Below are 20,247 nucleotides of genomic sequence, written 5' to 3'. Positions count from 1 at the left end.
AAACAATCAGCTGCACACTTGACTGAGTGTGTGTGGAAAGAGTACTAGAATGTCAACTCAAGTAGAACTATTGTTACTTTGCTTAAGGTTAACAGTACTGGTGTAAAAATCCACTTAAAAGTAAAAAAAAAAAAAAAAAGAGAGAACTGAAACTAGATTATTTTAATTGGAAAATTTGGAAATTACAAAATAGAGTGCAAAAACACAGTAAAGCCAGATTGCTCTTCTCTTCTTGACTGACCGTTCACTGTGAATTGCTCCACAATTGGCCAATTTATGATGGTCCCGTTTCTGATTCTTATAGAGAGCCACAAAATCTGTACTCTGTAATGGATGTGATTTAAAATGTAGTGAAGTATAGGCCTAATGCTTCAGTAAAAACATACTTAAGTAAAAATAAAATTTAAACTGACTTAAAAAAATACTCCAAAAAGGACAACACAAAAACAGCTACTCAATTACAGTAATGTAAGAAATGTAAAATCTTCCACCCTTGTGTGTGTGTGTGTGTGTGTGTGTGTGTGTGTGTGAGAGAGAGAGAGAGAGAGAGAGAGACGCACTGGCACACCAAAACGCCAAAAGTTTGAGTTTCATGTTGATAGGTGTTGCCAAGTTACAAGCAACTCCTCACTACTTACTACTAAATGGTTACAGGTGTGTGGGGGGGGGGAGCAGATAGCAGTCTTGCCTAATTAAACCGGTTTGTGGCTTACTGATGTATTCCTGCGAAAGTTACACACATATTCCACAGAAATATTGGAAACAGGTGCAACCACTGACTCTCCCTGAGTGAATGAGAATTTAATTATTTCTATTTAGAATTATTTATTTTTGAGAAATTGTTTCTTCTTCCTTGAGTTCCTTGTTTCCAAGTCAATGTCCAAGAGCGCAAAGAGGAATGGGTGGTTTCAATGATACCTTCTGGTGTATGATAACGGAGTAACTGTGCGATAAAAAAGAAGTTGCATTACAGTGTGTTGTGCATTGGATAATCATTAACTAGGGCCATTCGAAAAGATTCCCATGGAGCTGTGGGAGAGAAATATTACATGGAATTATATGTCAGCCGGTATTAAAGGTGCTACGTAGCATTTTAACATTAATAGCTAAATCATGACTACAATAATTTTGAGACACGAGTATGATTTCTGTAAACAAACAAGACCTTTGCACAGAAGAATGGTGGCCTCTACATTATGTGCCACTGGGTCAAATTTTGCCGGGGAAGCTGCTGGATTGCTTTATGGCACAAAACAGGAAGAGGGACAATGTTCTCTCAGCGCAAACAGACCTAATGCTGCATTCTGTCATATTGGATTTACCGTAAATACGACCTGCCGACTGGGAAAAAACGTTCATGTCAACCTCCTAGTGGTAAATACAAGTAGGATAAATGGGAGTTTTCTGTGGGATCCGCTCCGATTTCTCACATCAAAAATAAAAATCATTTTGATTGTGGGCATTCCAGTGAGTTAAACATGTGAACACTTCCAAGTTATTTCAGAGTTTGTCACAATGGCAGATGGTGGAACAAGTGCAAGGCCAGCGGGAAAAAATCACTTCCAACATGTTTATCCTCTTCAGTGAAGCGAAAGAGAAACAAAATGCATGTGGAGCGAAGACCTGGAGGGGAATCGGGGTCAAGTGCCAACATCTGGGGGTTTATGGGAAATGTGGTTTTAACCTTGAGAAACACTAACAATTACGCTGGTGTGAGCCTACCAATTGTCTCAGTCATGCCCTCATTTGTTTATGATAGTTATCAAGGTATCACAATTAATCTGACAATGATATGTTGACGTGTAAAGATGATACACGTACAACCTTTAACAAATAAAAACATGGAAAGTGGAAGGAATTAATCATCAGTTTAATTTGCATTAGTAGATTCTGAAATGAGTGTGAGCTTCTTATGAAACATGACGGTGACCCTGTCCAATTTGACGCCACTGAACTGTGTAGCCACGCCCCTTTTGCAGGATACAGGTTCTGTCAACATTCCACTCTCTTGAGAAAGAGAAAATCAGACAACATTGCTTTGGACACCACCTTAATTTTGGTTGGCTGTTTAATGGCTATATTTTGGCCAGTCAGCTTTATGTCTATGGAATAAGAATATATTCATTAGTTGCTGTCATGCAGTGTCACCACAATACAATACAATACCTGGTTTCTTAAAAAGGTTAAAGGTTACTGAGTTACTTTTTAGAAAAGAGAACATTGTTACATGTGATCTTTTCCATGCAATTCTAAAAGGATAGCAGACAACTGAAACTAGATTATTTTAATTGGAAAATTTGGAAATTACAAAATAATGTGCAAAAACACAGTAAAGCCAGATTACTCTTCTCTTCTTGACTTACCGTTCACTGTGAATTGCTCCACAACTCTATGAAATCTCTATGAAATGAGAATATATTTATTAGTTGCTGTCATGCAGTGTTACCACAACACAATACCTGGTTTCTTATCAAAAATGTGCAGGACTAGATGAAGCAGACACACACATGTTGATTTTCTAGGTGCTGAGTTGGAAAAATAGTGCAGAGTCCTGACTGAAAATAAATGATATGTTTGCTTGCAAAAGTCAGTGTGTGTTGCCAAACGTGTATCAAAACATATTGAACGTTTGATGCGTATCAACATGTACCAAACAACAAAGTTGGAGTCAGACACATGTTTGACTAGTAACATCACTCTCAAAACCCAGGCAACTCGTGGCACTCAGACAGTATTCCTGAAAAATGACGCAAGTGCCACACCTTTTCTCTCCCTGGCATTGGCCCAAATTAGAGAGAGGGAGTGGAGAGAGGGTGGAGTATGTGTGAGAAGTTTCTTCCCTCAGGGATAAATTTGTCACTGTCATGTATTAGATCATTGAGAAACGTTCTTGTAAAATAGTTTTGACACCCTTTGAATGCGGTCGCTGGAACACCTGGAAAAGGCTTTTGACATCAATGTTGACACCGATCAACGCAGAGGAAGCTGTCACACAGCTTATTTGTTGCAAAATACACTCACTGATGAAACACATGACACTGTGTTTTATCCCTTGTATGCAAATGTCAATGAATGATGTTAAACTCAGTTTTTACAAAAGAGACCAAGCAAACATGACACTACACATACACTTCCAGTCAAAAGTTTGGACACATATTTTTCTTTATTTTTACTATTTTTCACATTTTAGAATAATAGTAAAGACATCACAACTATGAAATAACCCACATGGAATTATGCAGTGACCAAAAAAGTGTTAAACAAATCAAAACTATCTTATATTTTAGATTCTTTAAAGCAGCCACCCTTTGTCTTGATGGAAAGGCAAAGGCTTTAGAAAGAAATTCATACATAGGCATCAACTTCACTGTTTATATGTCTAAAAATAAGCAAATTTCAAGCATTTAAGCAGAAGCCTTTAGATCAAAATGGCTTTAAGATCATGTCAGACATAATACATTCAATCAGGTGTGTCCAAACATTTAACTGGAAGTCCAGGTTACAAAATCAAATTCAAATTCAGTTGAATTAAGTCATCACATAATGACTCCTGAAGTGAGTCTTGAGGAGCAGAGAGTATAATTCCTTTGATATTCAACACACTTTCACACTTGAAAAGCCAAGGCCCACTGCAACTGTATTACTCAGCAGGGAGGTTCTTGGTCGTTCACGGGAATTGCAACATTTCGGTTCATCCTCACTGACTACATGCGTAATAAATTACAATTACTGGATAAGCAGTGTGGGAAGGTGAGGTGAGACAGAGTGTCACCAGAAAAAGTGAACAGATACGTCAATGTTTGTCTACGCAAATACACTTCTGTGTGTTCTGAACACATACTGTTGTACTACAGCACTAGCCAGTCTGTATACAACGTAATTCCTGTTCATTTTAGCTTGGGAACGACAGAAGAGGATTTTGCTGAGTCTGTTTTGCATTATAGTGTTAAGATCCCCCCCCCCCCCCCGGCCCTTTCATTATGTCCACACCCATGACCCACAGCGCAACGGTCTTCCTGACAATTTTTTTTTCTCCTTTCCTGTTCCCGTTCCATGTATTATGAATTTCCAAAGCATTTAAACAAGGTCTATCCTCGTTCTGCAGATCCGAATGGGACAGTTTGAGAGGTCAAACACCCAGCTGCTGGTGGCTCTGAACACTCAACTTTTATCAGCAGTTTACAGAGATAGTGTGAGCTGTGCTGTGTGAGCAGAGCCTCCCCCATTCAACACACATTCCTGTGGTGTTAGCGAAGAGCCAATTTCTGTTCCTCCTACCAGCATGCTTCAGTGGACTTGAGGCTGAGAAAGGAGGGGCATGCGGAGGTCATCGTCTCTGAGAGTGCAGACCTGGGTGAGGCTTCTTAGACAAGATACTCATGGGAAAACAAGCAAACAGACAAACAAGTGCACTTTTATTCTGCAGCATGCAGGACTGAAAGAGCTCTGTCTTGGCCAGCGTTAATCAAAATCAATACAATATTCCTATAATATTCCTATACAGATTTACAGCATGTCTTTAGTACTCAATAATGAGGTTATAGAGACCTTATAATAATGGTATTTTTACACTGCCAGTCAAAAGTTTGCATACACCACATTTTTCTTTATTTATTTATTTTTGCTATTTTCCACATTTTAGAATAACAGTAAATACGTCAAAACTATGAAATAACACAAATGGAATTATGTAGTGACCAAAAAAGTGTTGAACAAATCAAAATACTATCTTATATTTTAGATTCTCTAAAGTAGCCGCCCTTTGCTTTGATGGAAAGGCAAAGGCTTTGGAAAGAAATTCATACATAGGCATCAACTTCACTATTTATATTTGTCTAAGAAACACATTTCAAGCATTTAAGCATAGGCCTTTAGATCAAAATGGCTTTAAGATCATGAAAAAAAATAGTACATTCAATCACCTGTGTCCAAACGTTTGACTGGTACTATATCTCATATGGTAGAACTACAATATTCCCACTGGACATTATATAGTGTATAGTTTTCATAGGATTACTTTTCCTGTTAGGCTGATTCTTAGGCAATGTTTCCCCCTGCTGGTAACAATAGTATCAGTCTCATATAGTATCAGTCTCATATATCTGTCAACTTCTAGGAGTCTACGTGTCCAGAGAGAGAGAGAGAGAGAGAGAGAGAGAGAGAGAGAAACATACAGTTGCTCGCTGCTCTCTGTGTTGAAGCTTAACGTCTGGGTGTGGCAGCCAAGGTGTGTCAGACAAAGAATGAGTCATATCCAGCAGTGGACTGATAATCTTTGCCCGCCTTAGAGAAACTGCCCGCCCTTAACGTGGGAGAGCAGGTGAAAGGGCTGATGAGCTTATTCTCGTAAACTCCCAGGACCGAGTCTGACAGGACACCCGCCATCTGTCACACCGATCTGATTGATATCAGCGCATTCACCTTTGCGTTAAGTGCGTTTACAGCAGTACACAGAGTTGCGCCTCCTCAGGTTAAGAGCCACTGGACGTTAACGAGAATGACGGCTGCGTTTATTTTCCACATTTGTATGATATTGGTAAGTAATTCCAAGTAATTCCAGTTTCATTTTTCTGTTTTCGTTTTTACTTTTTACCCACAAGCCTTTTTGGAATTGGGAGTAGACGGTGTTGAGCTTTTATGTCGCAACTTACAGAAAAACGAGAGAAAAGAAAGATACGACGTAGAGCAAGAGCAGTATGGATGGGGATGGATGGGATATATTTTTTATTAATAACAGTAACAATTTTGATACATTCGATATTCTTTGAAACCTACATAGTGTACTAAAGAAGCGTAAGAATCCACGCACAGTAACAGCATTATAATCTTCCTAGTTTGATTTATTTGACCTGAACTGTCTCCCCGCCTCAGGTCCTGTCCCGTGTGGAGTCATGCTTACTCCCCAGCTCTATACAAGTGTTTGTCCCACAGACGATCCCGCCTGAGTATGTGATCTCAAAAGGTAGGCTACTGCGCTGTAAATATGTTAGTCTACAACACTCTTCAACAGTTTGATCCTTTACAGTTCGTTTAGTCTTGGAGTTCCCCTACCTGTGTAGCCTAATACTCACTCTAACCTTTCCCTTTCTTTTTCAGTTGAAGTCGACCACTGTGACCCCAAGTCATTGCTCTTAACATCAAGTGACCCAAGCTTCACGGTAGGAAGTGACACAACAATAGTAGCATTGTCAACTACTATAGTGGCAAGCGGAGGGCGGACATTTTCTATCTGGGCTCAGGACAGGAGCGGACAGAAAAGTGAGATGGAAGTTCATCTTGTCCACAGGACAATACAGAAAAGAATGGTAAGGCAGTCAGATCCATGTTTTTTTCACTTTATAACTGATTGATATAGCTCAAAATAGTAATCACACTTTTTTTATTTCCTGAATTGTTTGCATGGGACAGGTGATGGACAAGGGTCTGCTGAGGCGCTCCAAAAGACGCTGGAGTCCCCCTCCCTTCAATATAATAGAGAATGATGTCCCACCTTTTCCGAAACAACTTGATAGGGTAATAATCTTGGAAAATATAGCATATAGTATATAGGATAAATACAGCACATTCACTCTTGCAGCACATTCAGTACAAATCCACAAATTCTCTTATCCTTCCATGTTGGCCGGACAAAATATGTGTGAAGATGCTGCATTTGCTTTTCACATGTTCTTTATTGTGCCTCCCAGATTAAGTGCCTCACACACCCAGGCACGCCTATAGAGTGCATTGCTTTGTGTTTACTTAGTGCTAATCTCCTTCTCCATTCCACTTCCCTTTAACCCGCAATTCCAAATTATCTGTTGGAACCTGCCCATTTTTTTCTCCCTTGATCCATTTCCAAGTGTTGCATACTGAAAGCAAATAAAGTCGGCTGCATTAACTAGACTCAATATACCGTATTACAAGTTATGCAAGTGAAAGAATCATTTTTTGTTTGTTTCCTGGTATAGATAGGATCAGATTCGCAAGCCACTCACACCGTGTACTACACCATCACTGGACCCGGTGTTGATGAGGAACCAGAGAATGTGTTCACAGTCGACAGGTATTCTGGGATGTTGAGCGTCCACAGGGCAGTCGACCGCGAAGAGTACCCACAGATTGTCGTGAGTGCAAGACCATAATGTTCATTACACTGATCACAGGTTTAAAGGTGGAATTCATTTAGTCATAAAACTCTTAAGACATTGTTGTACTGCACTGAAAGTTGCTATTCTTATCAGATAGAAAATCAAAAGGATACCACCATGACATGAAATATTCAGCACTCAATACACTCTTTGTGTTTTTGAGTCTGTCAACCTCATAAAATTGATCTTTTCCACGCAGTTTATGGCCAGAGTTTATGACAGATACACCAACCAGGAGACAGACTTGCCTTTGGATGTCACTGTGATCGTTGATGATGTGAATGACAACAAACCAACATTCACAGACCCACTCCAGTTTACTGTGCTGGAGCAAAGCAAGGCAGGTGAGGAACACACAAGAAGCATCACACCAGCGATTCAGACATGTTTGACCTTGTTGCTGTGGATGGTAACCCACAAATGATCGTGTTTTACACCACAGGAACAGTGGTGGGGAAAGTGAATGCTACTGACAGAGACCAGGAAAAGACACTCCACACCACGATCAGGTATTCTCTCTTGACTGGAACGGACCTGTTTACCATCAACCCAGCGACAGGTGTCATTGCCACAGTAACTAACACCCTGGACAGAGAGGTGAGGGCCTGCACCACTACATTAACGATTTATTCAATAATGTGACATCATGTGAAAAAAGTGAAAATTTGACACGTTTCTTCTTTAGGTGAAAGACAAGTATTTGGTCACAGTACAAATCAAAGACATGGATGGCGCAGCGAATGGTCTCTCCAACACAGCCACAGCCACCATCATGCTGGGTGACATCAACGACAACCCTCCAACTTTCACAAAGGCTTCTGTAAGTGATTAGCAATTACTTAAAAGAATTGTGACAGCAGACACATGGAGAATATCTCAGTGTTTACATTTTACTGCATTGTTGTGTTTCTACAGAATGAAACATAAGAGTTTGCATTTTTATATTATCCCTCTCTTACCATTCTCCGTGAAAGTTAAGCAACGTACTTTCAGAACTTGTTTTTCATAATTCATAGTGATTTAATGTAGTGTGATTAACCTACGGCACACTGAATTTGCCTTGGGTGTGGAATGTGCTGCACAAATAAGGTTTGCCTTGCCTTGCCTACTTTCTTTGTTTTTTAGTATGATGCCACTATTGAGGAGAACCAAAATGAACAACTCATCCTCCGAATTCCAGTTGAGGATAAGGATCTGATAAACACACCAAACTGGAATTCCCAATTTGTCATCACAAAAGGAAATGAAAACGGGAAATTCAGAATTGAAAGAGACCCTAAAACTAATGAGGGGCTTCTATATGCAGGGGTGAGCAGGCTCTATCATTATCATCATTATGATTATTATTATTATTATTATTATTGTATTGTCATTACTAGTAGTAGTAGTAATACTTTTTGCTTACAAGATCTGTTATTTGGTTTATTATCTATAAGATCTTGCTTTAAATAAACATCTAACTATGATATACAGACTTCCATCTTACAAAATGCGTAGGCCTATGATGTGTTTGATAAAATACTGACAGAGCAGTTTCTATTTACACTACATTTCCGTCATACCTTCCTCTTTTTCCAGTCCTTGGACTATGAGAAGACCAAAAACGTGAAGCTGGAGATCATGGCGCGTAACCAAGCTGAGCTGAGTGACACCAAGGCCTCATGGGTATCCATCCCTGTGGATGTGTCTGTCGGCAACGTTGACGAGGGTCCAGAATTCACAGCTCCCACTGTACGCTTTCTTGTCAAAGAGAACGCAAAAAACGGCACACTGATAGGAAGTTACACAGCTGTAGATCCTGAGACCAAGAGCGGCGCAGGCATCAGGTGAGGATTCTTACTCTCTCGATACAGTATGCTGCACAGGAATTCATTTTGTTGTCCTATAGTTTAGCTAATAACATTACTTACATTTCAACACAAGGTGGAGTTGCGGCTCTGGGTCAAGAATCCCATACAAGTTTTTCTTACTTCTCTCAAGCACTTGAGGGCAGACTTTCACCGCTGAGTTGAAGAATGTGATAATAATACATGAGTGCTTTTTTCCACTGTACCTCTCAGGTATTACAAGGCCACAGATCCAGCCTCGTGGATCAATGTAGATGTGAATTCAGGAGAGCTGAAGGTTGCAAACACAATTGACAGAGAGTCCCAGTTTGTCCAGGATGGAATTTACAACATCACCATGAAGGCTGTGGATGCTAGTAAGTTTATGTCAAATGCAATACACTCAGTTGTCACTTAATTATGTATAGCAAACCATGGACTGCATACACAACTAAAACTGTTATCATGTTACCCGAAATACAGAGTATTGCTCTAATGGTGTAAGATCCAGCTTAGATATTTCTTGTTCCTCTATCACCACAATATTAAGGAAGCAATTACAAACAGCCTGTGACAGTGTGTTTGACTTTTTGCCCAGTTCATTACACTTACACTTGTTTCCTGAACTAATTGTCTCCCTCAAGGTATGGCAAATATCCAGCCATAATGTTTCATTACATAAAAACACATAGGATGCACTCTGGTATGGGAGTGTCTAGTCTACACATGTCATTACAGAAGATGTGTCAGTGTCAAGTGTGTCATCTTCACGTCATCTGCTGATATTGTTAAGACAAGTCTTGTGTTATTGCCAAAACCAACCACACCCATGTTGGTATCTGTCTGAATAATTAAATTGGTAAAGCAAGAGCCGGCATGACATGCTTTGTGCCGTGAGAACACCTGGGGCTTCATTTATAAAACTGTACATAGACTCCGCACTGAAACTTCACATGCTCACAAAAGGAGAAGAACATACCAAAAAAAAGACAAAAAGACAAAAATAATCAGATTTATAAAACCGTGCGTACTCACACTGCCGCGTAATTCCCCATTTCAAAATCCCAATAATCTTGAAATAGTACACGCATGCATGAGCCTCTCATACTCTGCCCCCTTAACTCCCACAATTAACCATAGATGGTTAATGAAACGCCCTTAATGAATATCGCTATGCATGTAAATGTGCTTGTGTGAGAAAATGGCAAAGCCGGAGCGAGACGATAAAGAGACATTGGCCTCAGTTCGGGTATCACCAGCCAAAAAAAAGTTTGTTGAGTGGACTTATGAGCAACTCACCGCAACTCATGAGCCCATAATGACAGTTCACTGCAAATAGACTAAAGCAACAAATAAATGATTAAGGCCTGGTTGTTCCTCTGGGATTTTAGCCTATTAGAAGTCTGTGTAATTTGATATGGAGTGTAAAGAATTGATTAAATGTGTAATTAAAACATTTTCCTTTATTTCACTTGCTTTGCCGTCAGAGTTGCCATTTCACAGTGCGTCAGACGTGTGTGTACGCGTTTCGTAGAGATACACACATTCTCACATCAAGTTTGTTTTTTATAAATCTCAACGTTTGTGCGGAAAGTATCGTGCGTTTTGTGCGTGCACAGCGTTTATAAATGAGGTCCCTGGTCACAAATGATGATGTGGCAAGTCATTTATGGATACTCAAAGTTTGCTGGTGTGATGGTAAAAATTTGGCTCATATCCTACATGCTTGTGTGATTTTATGACCCAAATAATTAACACCCAAGTGATGTCAGACTGTAGATTTGCGTCAACTGCGCCAACTAATTCTAACTAGTTCTAGTTCATTACTGTCTTGCTCACATTTGTCTTACATTAAGTCTGCTGCGTTTCAGGCTCCAAGACAGGAACAGGAACAGTCATCATTCAGGTGGAGGACGTCAACGATCACATGCCAGAGTTCCCCACCAATGACATGGTGGTGTGTGAGAAGGACGGGGAGCTCGGCTCCGTGCTGGCTGTGGCTGAAGACAAAGACCAGGCTCCCTTTTCCGCCCCCTTCAGCTTCACTATGGCGGAGAACCACGATGGCAAATGGGCTGTGAAGCGGTTTAATGGTAGATGATTATGCTGTGATTGCTCTCGCTGCCTCTTTACCTATTTGATCTACCTTTTTGTCAATGTGTGCCTTTTTAAATGAAATGAGAAAAGGGTGTCAAGTATTTGATAGGGAAACAGTGTTATGGTACAGTTTAAATCATCATAATGAACAGTTATTCCCATCTGTCCTGAAATATTAACTTCAATACCAAAGTACTCTGCGGAGCATAACTTTGCTATTACTTGCAGACACTGAAGGCTGTTCATAATATTTGCCTGGGCATGTTTCCTCCTCAGACACGGCAGCTACGCTGGAGCAGACCAAAGAGCTTCCTACAGGGATATACACTGTTCCCTTGGTGGTGAAAGATCTGCAGGGCTCTGGTAAAACGCAGATGGTGACGGTGAGGATCTGCCGGTGCAGAAATGGAGCCTGCTTGGACAAGCCAAGCTCCGTGTCATTAGGGCCGCTGGCTTTACTGGCCATGCTGCTGCCTCTGGCCCTGCTCCTGCTGCTCGGTGAGTCCCAACTGCTTCACTCTTGCCAGCAGAATTGTGCATACTGTCTAGTTCACGAGAAGCCTGTAAAGAGACAGAATAATTTTTTGAACATGTGTAAAAGTACAGGAGGAGTGCTGCAAAGTTGAAGGTTTTATTGAGGTTTCCCCATTGTCACTGAATTAGTGTATTGCAGGCCTGAAATTGTGATTTGATCTTACTCTTGTGATGCCTGCCACACGTACAGTACTGTTTATTATGAAAATGCACTTCTATTGAACTCAGTTCAAACATGATGCTTGCTTCTCTATCGCAGGTATACTGCTTGCCTTTTTCTGTGTGACAAAGCCCGAGAAGTGGGAGATTGAAGATATGGGAGACAGTGGTGGCATCTTGCTCAAATCAAACACCGAGGCCCCGGGGGAAGAAGTGGTAAGTGTCTAATAATAATGAAAGTGTTGCCTGGCCAGATTTTCATCCTTACTTTTTTGCTTAATGTATTTGATTGTTTTGTTTGATTGTCTGTTTTTTTTTTTGTTCGTCTCTGGAGGATTCAAATCTCATCATCGTTCCCACTACTGGCATTGAACAAGTGAAAGGCTCGGTGAAGGGTTCTGTGCTGAATGCAGGATGGTTGGGGAACAAGAGCTCAAGCACAATCGGAGGCCTCAGCACTCAGGAGAATGGGCTGTACAGGTCCAGTGGCATCATGGTGACCGATGCGCACAACGACTACTTTGCTGGCCAGTACGATGGTAGCCAGTTTGCTACTGGACAGTTTGGTGGGGGTCAGTTTGTCGGCAGCAGTCAGGCTTTTGACAGCAGACTCCTCCAAAACTCATCCGTTCATGGCGCCTGGCAAACAAACGGCCGCTATTTGCAGCAGGTAATGTTGTTTCAGGATTGTTTTTAACATATTGTTTTAACCAAACTAAGTTACGGTGAACCAAAGCAATAATGTTTGCCTGATTACTCAGTTACCGTAGTTGCAGAAATGTATGCATGAAAAGAAATAAATCTGGGGCAGGGCGATAGTGGAGGTTAGCACACAATTTGAGAGTGGCAGAATTGTGTTGTAAACGTGTCCAGCTGAGCACACTTTTCATTCTCTGAGGTTTAATAACCTCTTTCCTATCTGTAAAAGCTTAGGCAATTCTCATGTGTAATGTAATCTCTTATTGTCTAAACCACGATGGTCTCGACTGTAAACTTTAATATTTCTCAACTTGTTGGTGACTTATTTGTCTGTTCACTGTGTAATATCCGCCAGTCATATCTTGAGCAATTCTGCAATATCACACGGTGCACAGTATCTCCCCTCTCATCGGTCAGTTTCCCAGGCTTAACTCCACAAGGGCTAATAACACGCTTCCTCTCCCCTCCACTTTGCCTTTGCAGAAGTTGGTCTATCTTGGGACAGAGGGGGAGGGACGCTACGCAGATGACATCCTCCACTCGTACGGTTTCGAGGGCGTGGGCTCCACAGCTGGCTCTGTGGGATGCTGCAGTGACCAGGACAACAGCGACGACCTCGACTTCCTAAACACACTGGGGCCAAAGTTCAAAACTCTAGCAGAGGTCTGCACAAAAACATGAACAATGAAGCTCAAAAAATGGTGTTTATTTTGATTGTACAGGGTGTACAGAGGCTTGCTGGATTCTTAATGCTTGGCAGGACACTGAGGAGGAAGGAGAAAATGAACAAAACAGGTTTTGTAAGAGTCTGAACACTGTACTGCTCTTGTTTTTTTGTTTTTTTGGTAAAAGCTCTTTGCACTGAAAACTATGTAGTTGTACATATGTTGTGTTGTGTGTTACCTGTTGTTATTTGCTTTATGATGCTTTGTTTTGCAGGTTAATATTGGTTATTTGTACTGATACGGTAAAGGGCTACATGGTTTATTATAAATTAGTAAACAACTTTGGGTGTTTTGGGTATTGTATGTTCCCAGTGGTCAGTGGATTATACCATTTTGCATGTGTGCCTTTTTAATTTGTCGCCAAAATTTGAATAAGTTGGAACATGTACACTTTCCTTATTGTTTCTTTTTTTTTTTTTTTTTAAAACAAGAATGTAATGGCCTTGACAATATTTCATGCGCTTCATATCAAATTTCATCCTAAGAGTCATTTAACAGTGATTTTACAACTCCATGTATGTACAACTCCAAATCCTATTTGGCGTGGAAACACATACATTGTATGATGTTGCCTGTTGACTGGGTGTAGTCACGGCCCTCAGGGTCACTGAAGTGACTGAGACAGTCTGACATTAATCTTGTGAGAGTCAGCAGACGGGTGTGACTGGGAGGAGTGAGGTGTTATCCACATCACCTGCACCTGTCTTAACTGTAAACACTTGACTTCCCAGAAAAAAAGTGTTCTAAAAATAGTGCATCTAGAATGTCAGTGAAAGTGTTCTTGAGACTTTAGCGCCCAAAGTTATGCACACCTGGCATTCCTGTTTCAGAGTTGTGTTCTCTCATTTCGTGTTACATGGTCATCGGAGAATGTTGGTGCACTTGGTTCGTTTGCGGTACAGTGGCAATGGTACATGGTGTGTTTACAGCAACACAATTCTTCAACCCTACTACAGTGTAATTCGGATGGGGAAATTACTTTGTGATCATGTCTGTTTCTTCCTCCAGAAAACATTGTAGTACAACAACAAAAGTAATTGTTATTGCACAAATCTATTTTATTGTTTTAATGTTAATTGTATCTCAAAAATGCACTTAAATGCTTTTCATACAAGTTGGATTTTAGGCAATGTACAAATATGTTTTTTTATAAAGAGTAATTTGTAAAATAAAAAGAAGAGAGCTTTCTTGTGCTGTTTTGACTTTGCCCCTTGTGAGAAAGAGAGACAGCAATATATCAGAACAGACGGAGAAACTGTTACTCATGCAGCTCAGTCTGTTTGCACTCTGGTGAATGATTCACTGGGTGTGGTTCTCTGTAGACTTGCACAATACCGAGGGTGTCATGTTGCACCCAGTGCCAACCTGTTCACCCTCTAGCTAACATGTAGCTCCACTCATTGGCAGACCGCAACAGTGCACTTCACCACACAGTATTGTGGCTTGTTAATAATTATCCAATCTAATCCATGCCCACAGTATACCTGTAGCTCTCAAGTTTAATTGTTATAATCTCTTAGACAGCATCCCAAGTTCAGACTGCACAGCAAGGTTATTCACTTACTTATAGTTTCTTTTTTCTTTTTTTTTCTCAGCCATCCTCTTTCAAACTGTTGATCTCACAGTGACAGAAGTTCACTTATGGGCCCAATCAACATCACTTTGAATAAATGATTCATAACATTGGATTTAGAATGGTGAGATTCTGTGGATAACAAGATTATCTGCATTATGCACAGACATCCATAAATAAGTAATACACTATAACAAATGCATTGAAACCCAAACTCAAATTCAAATCTTAAAATCTTATTAGGCTTAGGAAGATTATAGATTATTGAGCCTATAGTTAATATAGAAAAAGCACTGGTGTTCATGAACAATGCCAATCCACAGTGTTTTTGCTTAGATGACATGCAAATCATGTATCAATTTGATGAATTGAAATCTGAAGCTGAAAATATGATTAGAGGCTCCAGAAAGGGCCATCTGTCATGTGATTGTGGTGACGAGTATCAAAGATGACAGCGGAAAGCGAGGAAAGGAAATTAAATCGCAGAATGAAGCTGGTCTCTCGCTATGATCAAACATTGAAATCTTGTTAAAAATACAACAATATTATCTCCTCAGATTACAATAATACTGTCACAATTATGGGAGGATGTGAACGAGCTGTGAACATCAAGGGTTTTTTGCTCAAAATCCCACTGGGGCCAATTAGGAGTATCTTGAAAAGTCACTCAACTCAAAATAATGAAAATAAGCAGTTAACCTAAATATCTAAAGAAGGCACTCCAAGCACAGGCTACAGTTCTATAACTCATATTGCAGCCATGAATAGTTTTTGATGTTACTGTTCTCTACAGAAATAAATGATCTTTGTATAACTAGTATTCTAGAAACCCACAAATCAAAAGTACAGCTATAATGATGCATATTATTAGATATTTCTAGAACCAGTTTTTGTGATGCATTACATATATATTTATCATGGGTCTGGTACTGCATATGTCATGTTGCTCTTTCAGTTGTGGGTGTGGGAGTTCATCCTTGTTACAAATCAATGACTAATGACTAGGACACATAATGACCTATTGACACCTTGCAGTCAGGGTTATTTGGACAGTAAATCATTATTTTATCGCATTTTATTTTATTACCACTGAATGGGTGTAAAATGTACCATATGGGCTCAAAATGAAGGTGAGAGTTTAATATGAGAGCAGCTTCTTACTGTCCTGACTTCACACATATTTTCATTCTACAACTTAGTTACAGAATACACAAGAAACATTGCTGTAATGTCTAAGAGCGACTGCACATGCTCGACTCCCCCAACAGCTGTGCGCTATAGGAGCTGTGTGACAAAAATACTTTTCCAGCAATTAAAACGACAACAAGCCAGAACTTTAGAGCGTTTCTTTAAAGGATCATGAAGTACAACCTTATGTGAGGCAATGGCACTGATAAGCCACGTAATTTAATAGAGCACTTTGTCTGTCCACTTTTATCGCTGCTGCTTGAGCCATCACTTCCAGTCACTTCTTTAAAGATGCAATTAATTCTAAAGCAGTAGCGTGAAATTAATTTATTGCTTGTAATTAGTTTTCAGCATACTGTGAAAACAATCTCCAGATAGGGTGTTTTCGCCCTCCACCAGAGAGTCTGAGGGCACTTGGCTCCATCTGAGTTCAATATGGAGTGGTTCCTTCAGCTGCCAAGAACGTGGAGCACACTTGAGGGCCGCAGTAACTTCTTCACCCCCTGTTGGCTTTGGCCTTGGAATTTATGGTTGAAAATGACAAGCGCACTCCCACACGGCTGTTTAGTTGCTCATAAAATACATGAAAAAAGTAATTTACTGTATATCAGTTCTGTACAGGGAAAGCACAAACCCACACCAAGTCTTCAGTTTGGTTTGTCAATAATTCAATCAGTGAATGTCAGTTTCCCAATGGCAGCTCACATTCAAATTATTGGGATGTGTGGAATTATGAATGTTTTATATTGATTTTATATTGATTCAATGTATGTCACTACACCATTCTGTCACGTATGGTTCATTTCATCATAGTTCTTCATAGCGAGACGTTACAAGGTGTTGTAACTTTCAGGGACACTAGGTGTCACACTTACCTCTCATCTGCGCTTGGCTCTGTTCTTCGGAGGTGGCTGGGGGGCATGTTTTTAGAAGGTGGCTGATTTCAGTCGAGACACTTCCTCTGTCTCTCGCGAGTGTAACTGAACACCTGAAATCACTTCAATTAAGATGTGGAGGCACGACAGCGGCGTTAAAAAGGAGTGATGTGACAGGCTGTGACAGAAGCCCCGTCATGTTTGGATGTGGCATATGCTAGACTGTACAGTTATCACATGCTCTCAGTGCCCTTCATTAATGCTTAGTGTCATTTCTCTAACAAGGTCAGGCTTCTCATTGCATGTGTTGCTTCACCTCCGTGTTCATTATAACTGGTGTGAGAGTCTAACTCACCTCCAGCTCTCTGGTGCCAATACACTGTATGTGGGTGTGACTGATGCATCATGGGCTACAGTTATCAACAAATTCATATGCAGAACTAAGGTTTATTTAAAAACTCCAATTTTTAGTGATCGGAATATTTAGACAGCTCTATAAGATTATTGTATTTTATACTTTTCTCTCCTCCCTGCAACATTAATCTCAGAGAATTTAGAGAGTGTTTAAAGAGGGATTATGTGATGCTCTTGTCATTTAAATGGAACGTTATTTCATTTAAAATAAACAAAGACACTGGATAACAAATAAAAATTTTATTTCAAAGGCTATAGCGACGCACAGATTCCTGGTATCCATATCACATTGTTTTGATATACAGGTATCTGGGAAATCAACTATTAGCGAAGTTGTAACATGATTAAGAGAGAAAAAAAAAGTTTTTTTTTTTTTTTTCTTTTAATCATGTTACAACCTCATATGATATGCCTCACTGTGCTGCGATCATCATAACATCTACTCTCACCTTTTGGAAGAATATGCCCTTAAATTACTTGAACATTAATTATGTATGAGCTTAAATTTCCTGTTAAATAATTTGTTTGGGCCATTGTGTTTCTCTCAGGAGTTGCAGTCTGCATAATCCACGCTCCTTTTAAATGTGCAGTTTACATATTAATTAGATAAATCTGTTTAGCAGCGGAAAGCCCCAGTTAGAGATCTGTGTCTTAATTAGTCAAAAGGATTCAAGTGACAAACAGTCTAAAGAATATGTGTACACATTTTAAATTAATACATTCAATTCATTGGCACTGTAAGTATATTCCAGTAGAATACCTAGGCACAGTCCAAATATGCATTTCTTATATTTTTCTTCTCTCCCCAACATTTGTTTTTCGAGATAAATACTTAAAGCTATTCAAAATCAATCAGACTGACTATAGTGGGGTTAAAAACAGCATGCAAAAGATGAATAACCATTAATAGCTTTCTAAAACCATGATCATATGTTTTACAACAATAGTTACTTTCTGGTATTGATGTTGTTACGGCCGTGGCCGTACCCCCAGAAGATTCCCTAGTGTTTCCTTGTGTTTCCTCTTCCCTGTGTTCCCAGTGCTCCCCTGTCCGTCTCTCTCTCTGTCTATGTTTTGTTTGTGTGTGTATTGGCGTGGGCGTGGTCTCCCTTCCTCGTTCTCCTGGCTCCCGGTTCTGCTCTTCCTGCACACCTGTCTGCATCAACTCATCACCTCTCCCAGTCTGCTCACCTGCCTCTCATCAGTTCATCAGCCTGCAGTATATCTACCCCGGCTCTTCAACCATTTGTCGCCAGATTGTTGTTTCAACTACAGTGGTAGTTACGCTCAAGGCCAGATCTAGTTAAACTCCCAGTGACTTTGTTTCTCCGTGTTACCTGTGACTAACCAGCCTCTCTTATCCCAGGACCATCACCCGCCTGCCTGTTTTCCTGCTAGTCTCCCTGCCTGCCTGCCAGCCTGCCAGCCACCTCCTAGCCTCCAAGCTGCCCCTGCCTGCCATCAGCCCCTCATCCAGATACTCCCTTACAATAAACCTTTTCCTTACCCTCAACACCCTGTCCATGTCCTGCGCTTGGGTCCCACCTGTGTTCATAACAGATGTCTGACCATTACCTGATAGGGCGCCATCCTTTCGAAACGACTAATGTGTGGGATGACCTTCATAAGCATTGCCTGAATAAACATGTCATTTCTCTCCCTAGATTTAAATGATGAGGCTGTGTGGGTTTTACTGAACAGAGGCCCCATTTCAGTAGTAATCTATAACAGTGGACACAAGGACAAGAGTGACGCAGATGGTAAAAGCATAGAAGGGGAAGTGAGAGGATGCATTGACACTGTTTGAACATTACATTTTCTACATGAAATGGTTCTGGTGTTGACATTCATTTTTCCTCTAAACAGCTAATGGCAAAACATAAATGGTAAAGGAAATTGTGTGTGTGTAGTAGTAGTCATGGTATGTGTTAGTGAGTGAATGTATGTGTGCATGTGAATCTTCAGCTGTCTCTGAACAGTCAAAAGAAATGAGTTTTTAAACTCCCCTTTGGTCTTATTTCTCCTGCAGTGATGAGAATGAAACACGCAGGGCCATGCTGCTCCATTCATCAAACGTGCGCCTCACCACCAAATCTCAACCATGGCAACAGCTCGGTGAGCGAAAGCCTCCGACTCATTATCGCACCGAAAGAATGGATGAGGTTGACCACTGCTGCGGCCATTCATCTCCACATTCACACCTCTGAACCAGCTCGCATGGCTGTTTAGGTGTGCGAGACATCTGTTTATCTTTGTTGAGCAGAACTTTTGTAGTATAATAAACGAGAGATCGGGCTGCAGCACATGCTAGAATCATACAGTCTGTCCCATGTTCATTATCCTCAACCAGGCTTCCACTACAGATCACACTTTTTGTTAGGCGGTGTTGCTTTGAAGAATCTTCTGAGAGGAAATCTCAGGCATGTCGTAGCCTTACAGGTGTGAGGCTGAGAGCTGGAGCAGTTCTACAACTGTGTCAAAACACAGCACAGCATAATCTGTTTAATGAACACATTCTCAGAGAGGAAAAGAAAAAAAAAAAACAGTCGCAAACAGAGCGAGCTAGAATATGTGAGAGACTGATTCCTGATTACAGACCAGAGGTGCGATCTGAGAGAGGTGTTGCTGGTGTCAGAGAGCCTTCCGAGACGAAAAAAAAAAAAAAGTGTTTATTACAAGCGTCTCTGTCTGACTTGGTGTCTCGGAGTGACACGGTTGCTTGTCAGAAAGCACCGCACATTAGCGCACTCGCCCTGTGACAGTCAGTGTCATCTGAATGAAATGGAAATAGAGGACCTGACAAAGTGTTTTCCTCTGTAGTTATCATAATCAAAGTGAGCTCTCCGCAAATCTCGCTCTCGTGTTTCACCAACTGCTAGAATTTCACAGTTGAACAGTCAGCAGTCAACACGCAAGGATCAGCAGAATGAGAGTTGCCTGAGTAGAAAGAAAGAGAGAGAGACGGGGATAGATAGATTGAGGGAGGGGGGTAAACAGGTAGATTAAGAGCATAAAGAACAGAGGCAC

At 40.6% G+C, this 20,247-nt stretch overlaps 1 protein-coding gene across 1 annotated transcript; it reads left to right on the top strand.

The window, feature by feature from the left end:
* The first annotated feature begins 5,279 nt into the window (after nucleotides 1-5,279).
* LOC139650162 (desmocollin 2-like protein) lies at nucleotides 5,280-14,357 on the top strand. The gene is made up of 16 exons (XM_071526733.1): nucleotides 5,280-5,536; nucleotides 5,872-5,962; nucleotides 6,097-6,305; nucleotides 6,409-6,513; nucleotides 6,951-7,106; nucleotides 7,330-7,474; nucleotides 7,573-7,727; nucleotides 7,816-7,950; nucleotides 8,256-8,438; nucleotides 8,709-8,956; nucleotides 9,191-9,333; nucleotides 10,828-11,049; nucleotides 11,330-11,551; nucleotides 11,847-11,962; nucleotides 12,081-12,416; nucleotides 12,929-14,357. The coding sequence occupies exons 1-16, from the start codon at nucleotides 5,498-5,500 to the stop codon at nucleotides 13,124-13,126; spliced, it is 2,703 nt and encodes a 900-aa protein (XP_071382834.1). The 5' UTR covers nucleotides 5,280-5,497; the 3' UTR covers nucleotides 13,127-14,357.
* The last annotated feature ends 5,890 nt before the right edge of the window (nucleotides 14,358-20,247 follow it).

The sequence above is a fragment of the Centroberyx affinis genome, unplaced genomic scaffold, assembly GCF_046629955.1.
Source record: "Centroberyx affinis isolate AG114_WGS23_722 - 3 ecotype Tasmania unplaced genomic scaffold, CSIRO-AGI_Caff_v1 ptg001449l_1, whole genome shotgun sequence".
Classification (NCBI taxonomy): Eukaryota; Metazoa; Chordata; class Actinopteri; order Beryciformes; family Berycidae; genus Centroberyx; species Centroberyx affinis.
Note: the sequence above shows the minus strand (reverse complement) of the source record. Positions and strands in the feature narration are given on the sequence as shown.

Bases quoted from the DNA above. Each gene is read 5' to 3' on its own strand.
- LOC139650162 (XM_071526733.1), top strand. From the start codon at position 5,498: ATGACGGCTGCGTTTATTTTCCACATTTGTATGATATTG. The intron at 7,951-8,255 runs GTAAGTGATTAG...TTTGTTTTTTAG, and splicing joins CAACTTTCACAAAGGCTTCT to TATGATGCCACTATTGAGGA. The intron at 11,963-12,080 runs GTAAGTGTCTAA...TCGTCTCTGGAG, and splicing joins AGGCCCCGGGGGAAGAAGTG to GATTCAAATCTCATCATCGT.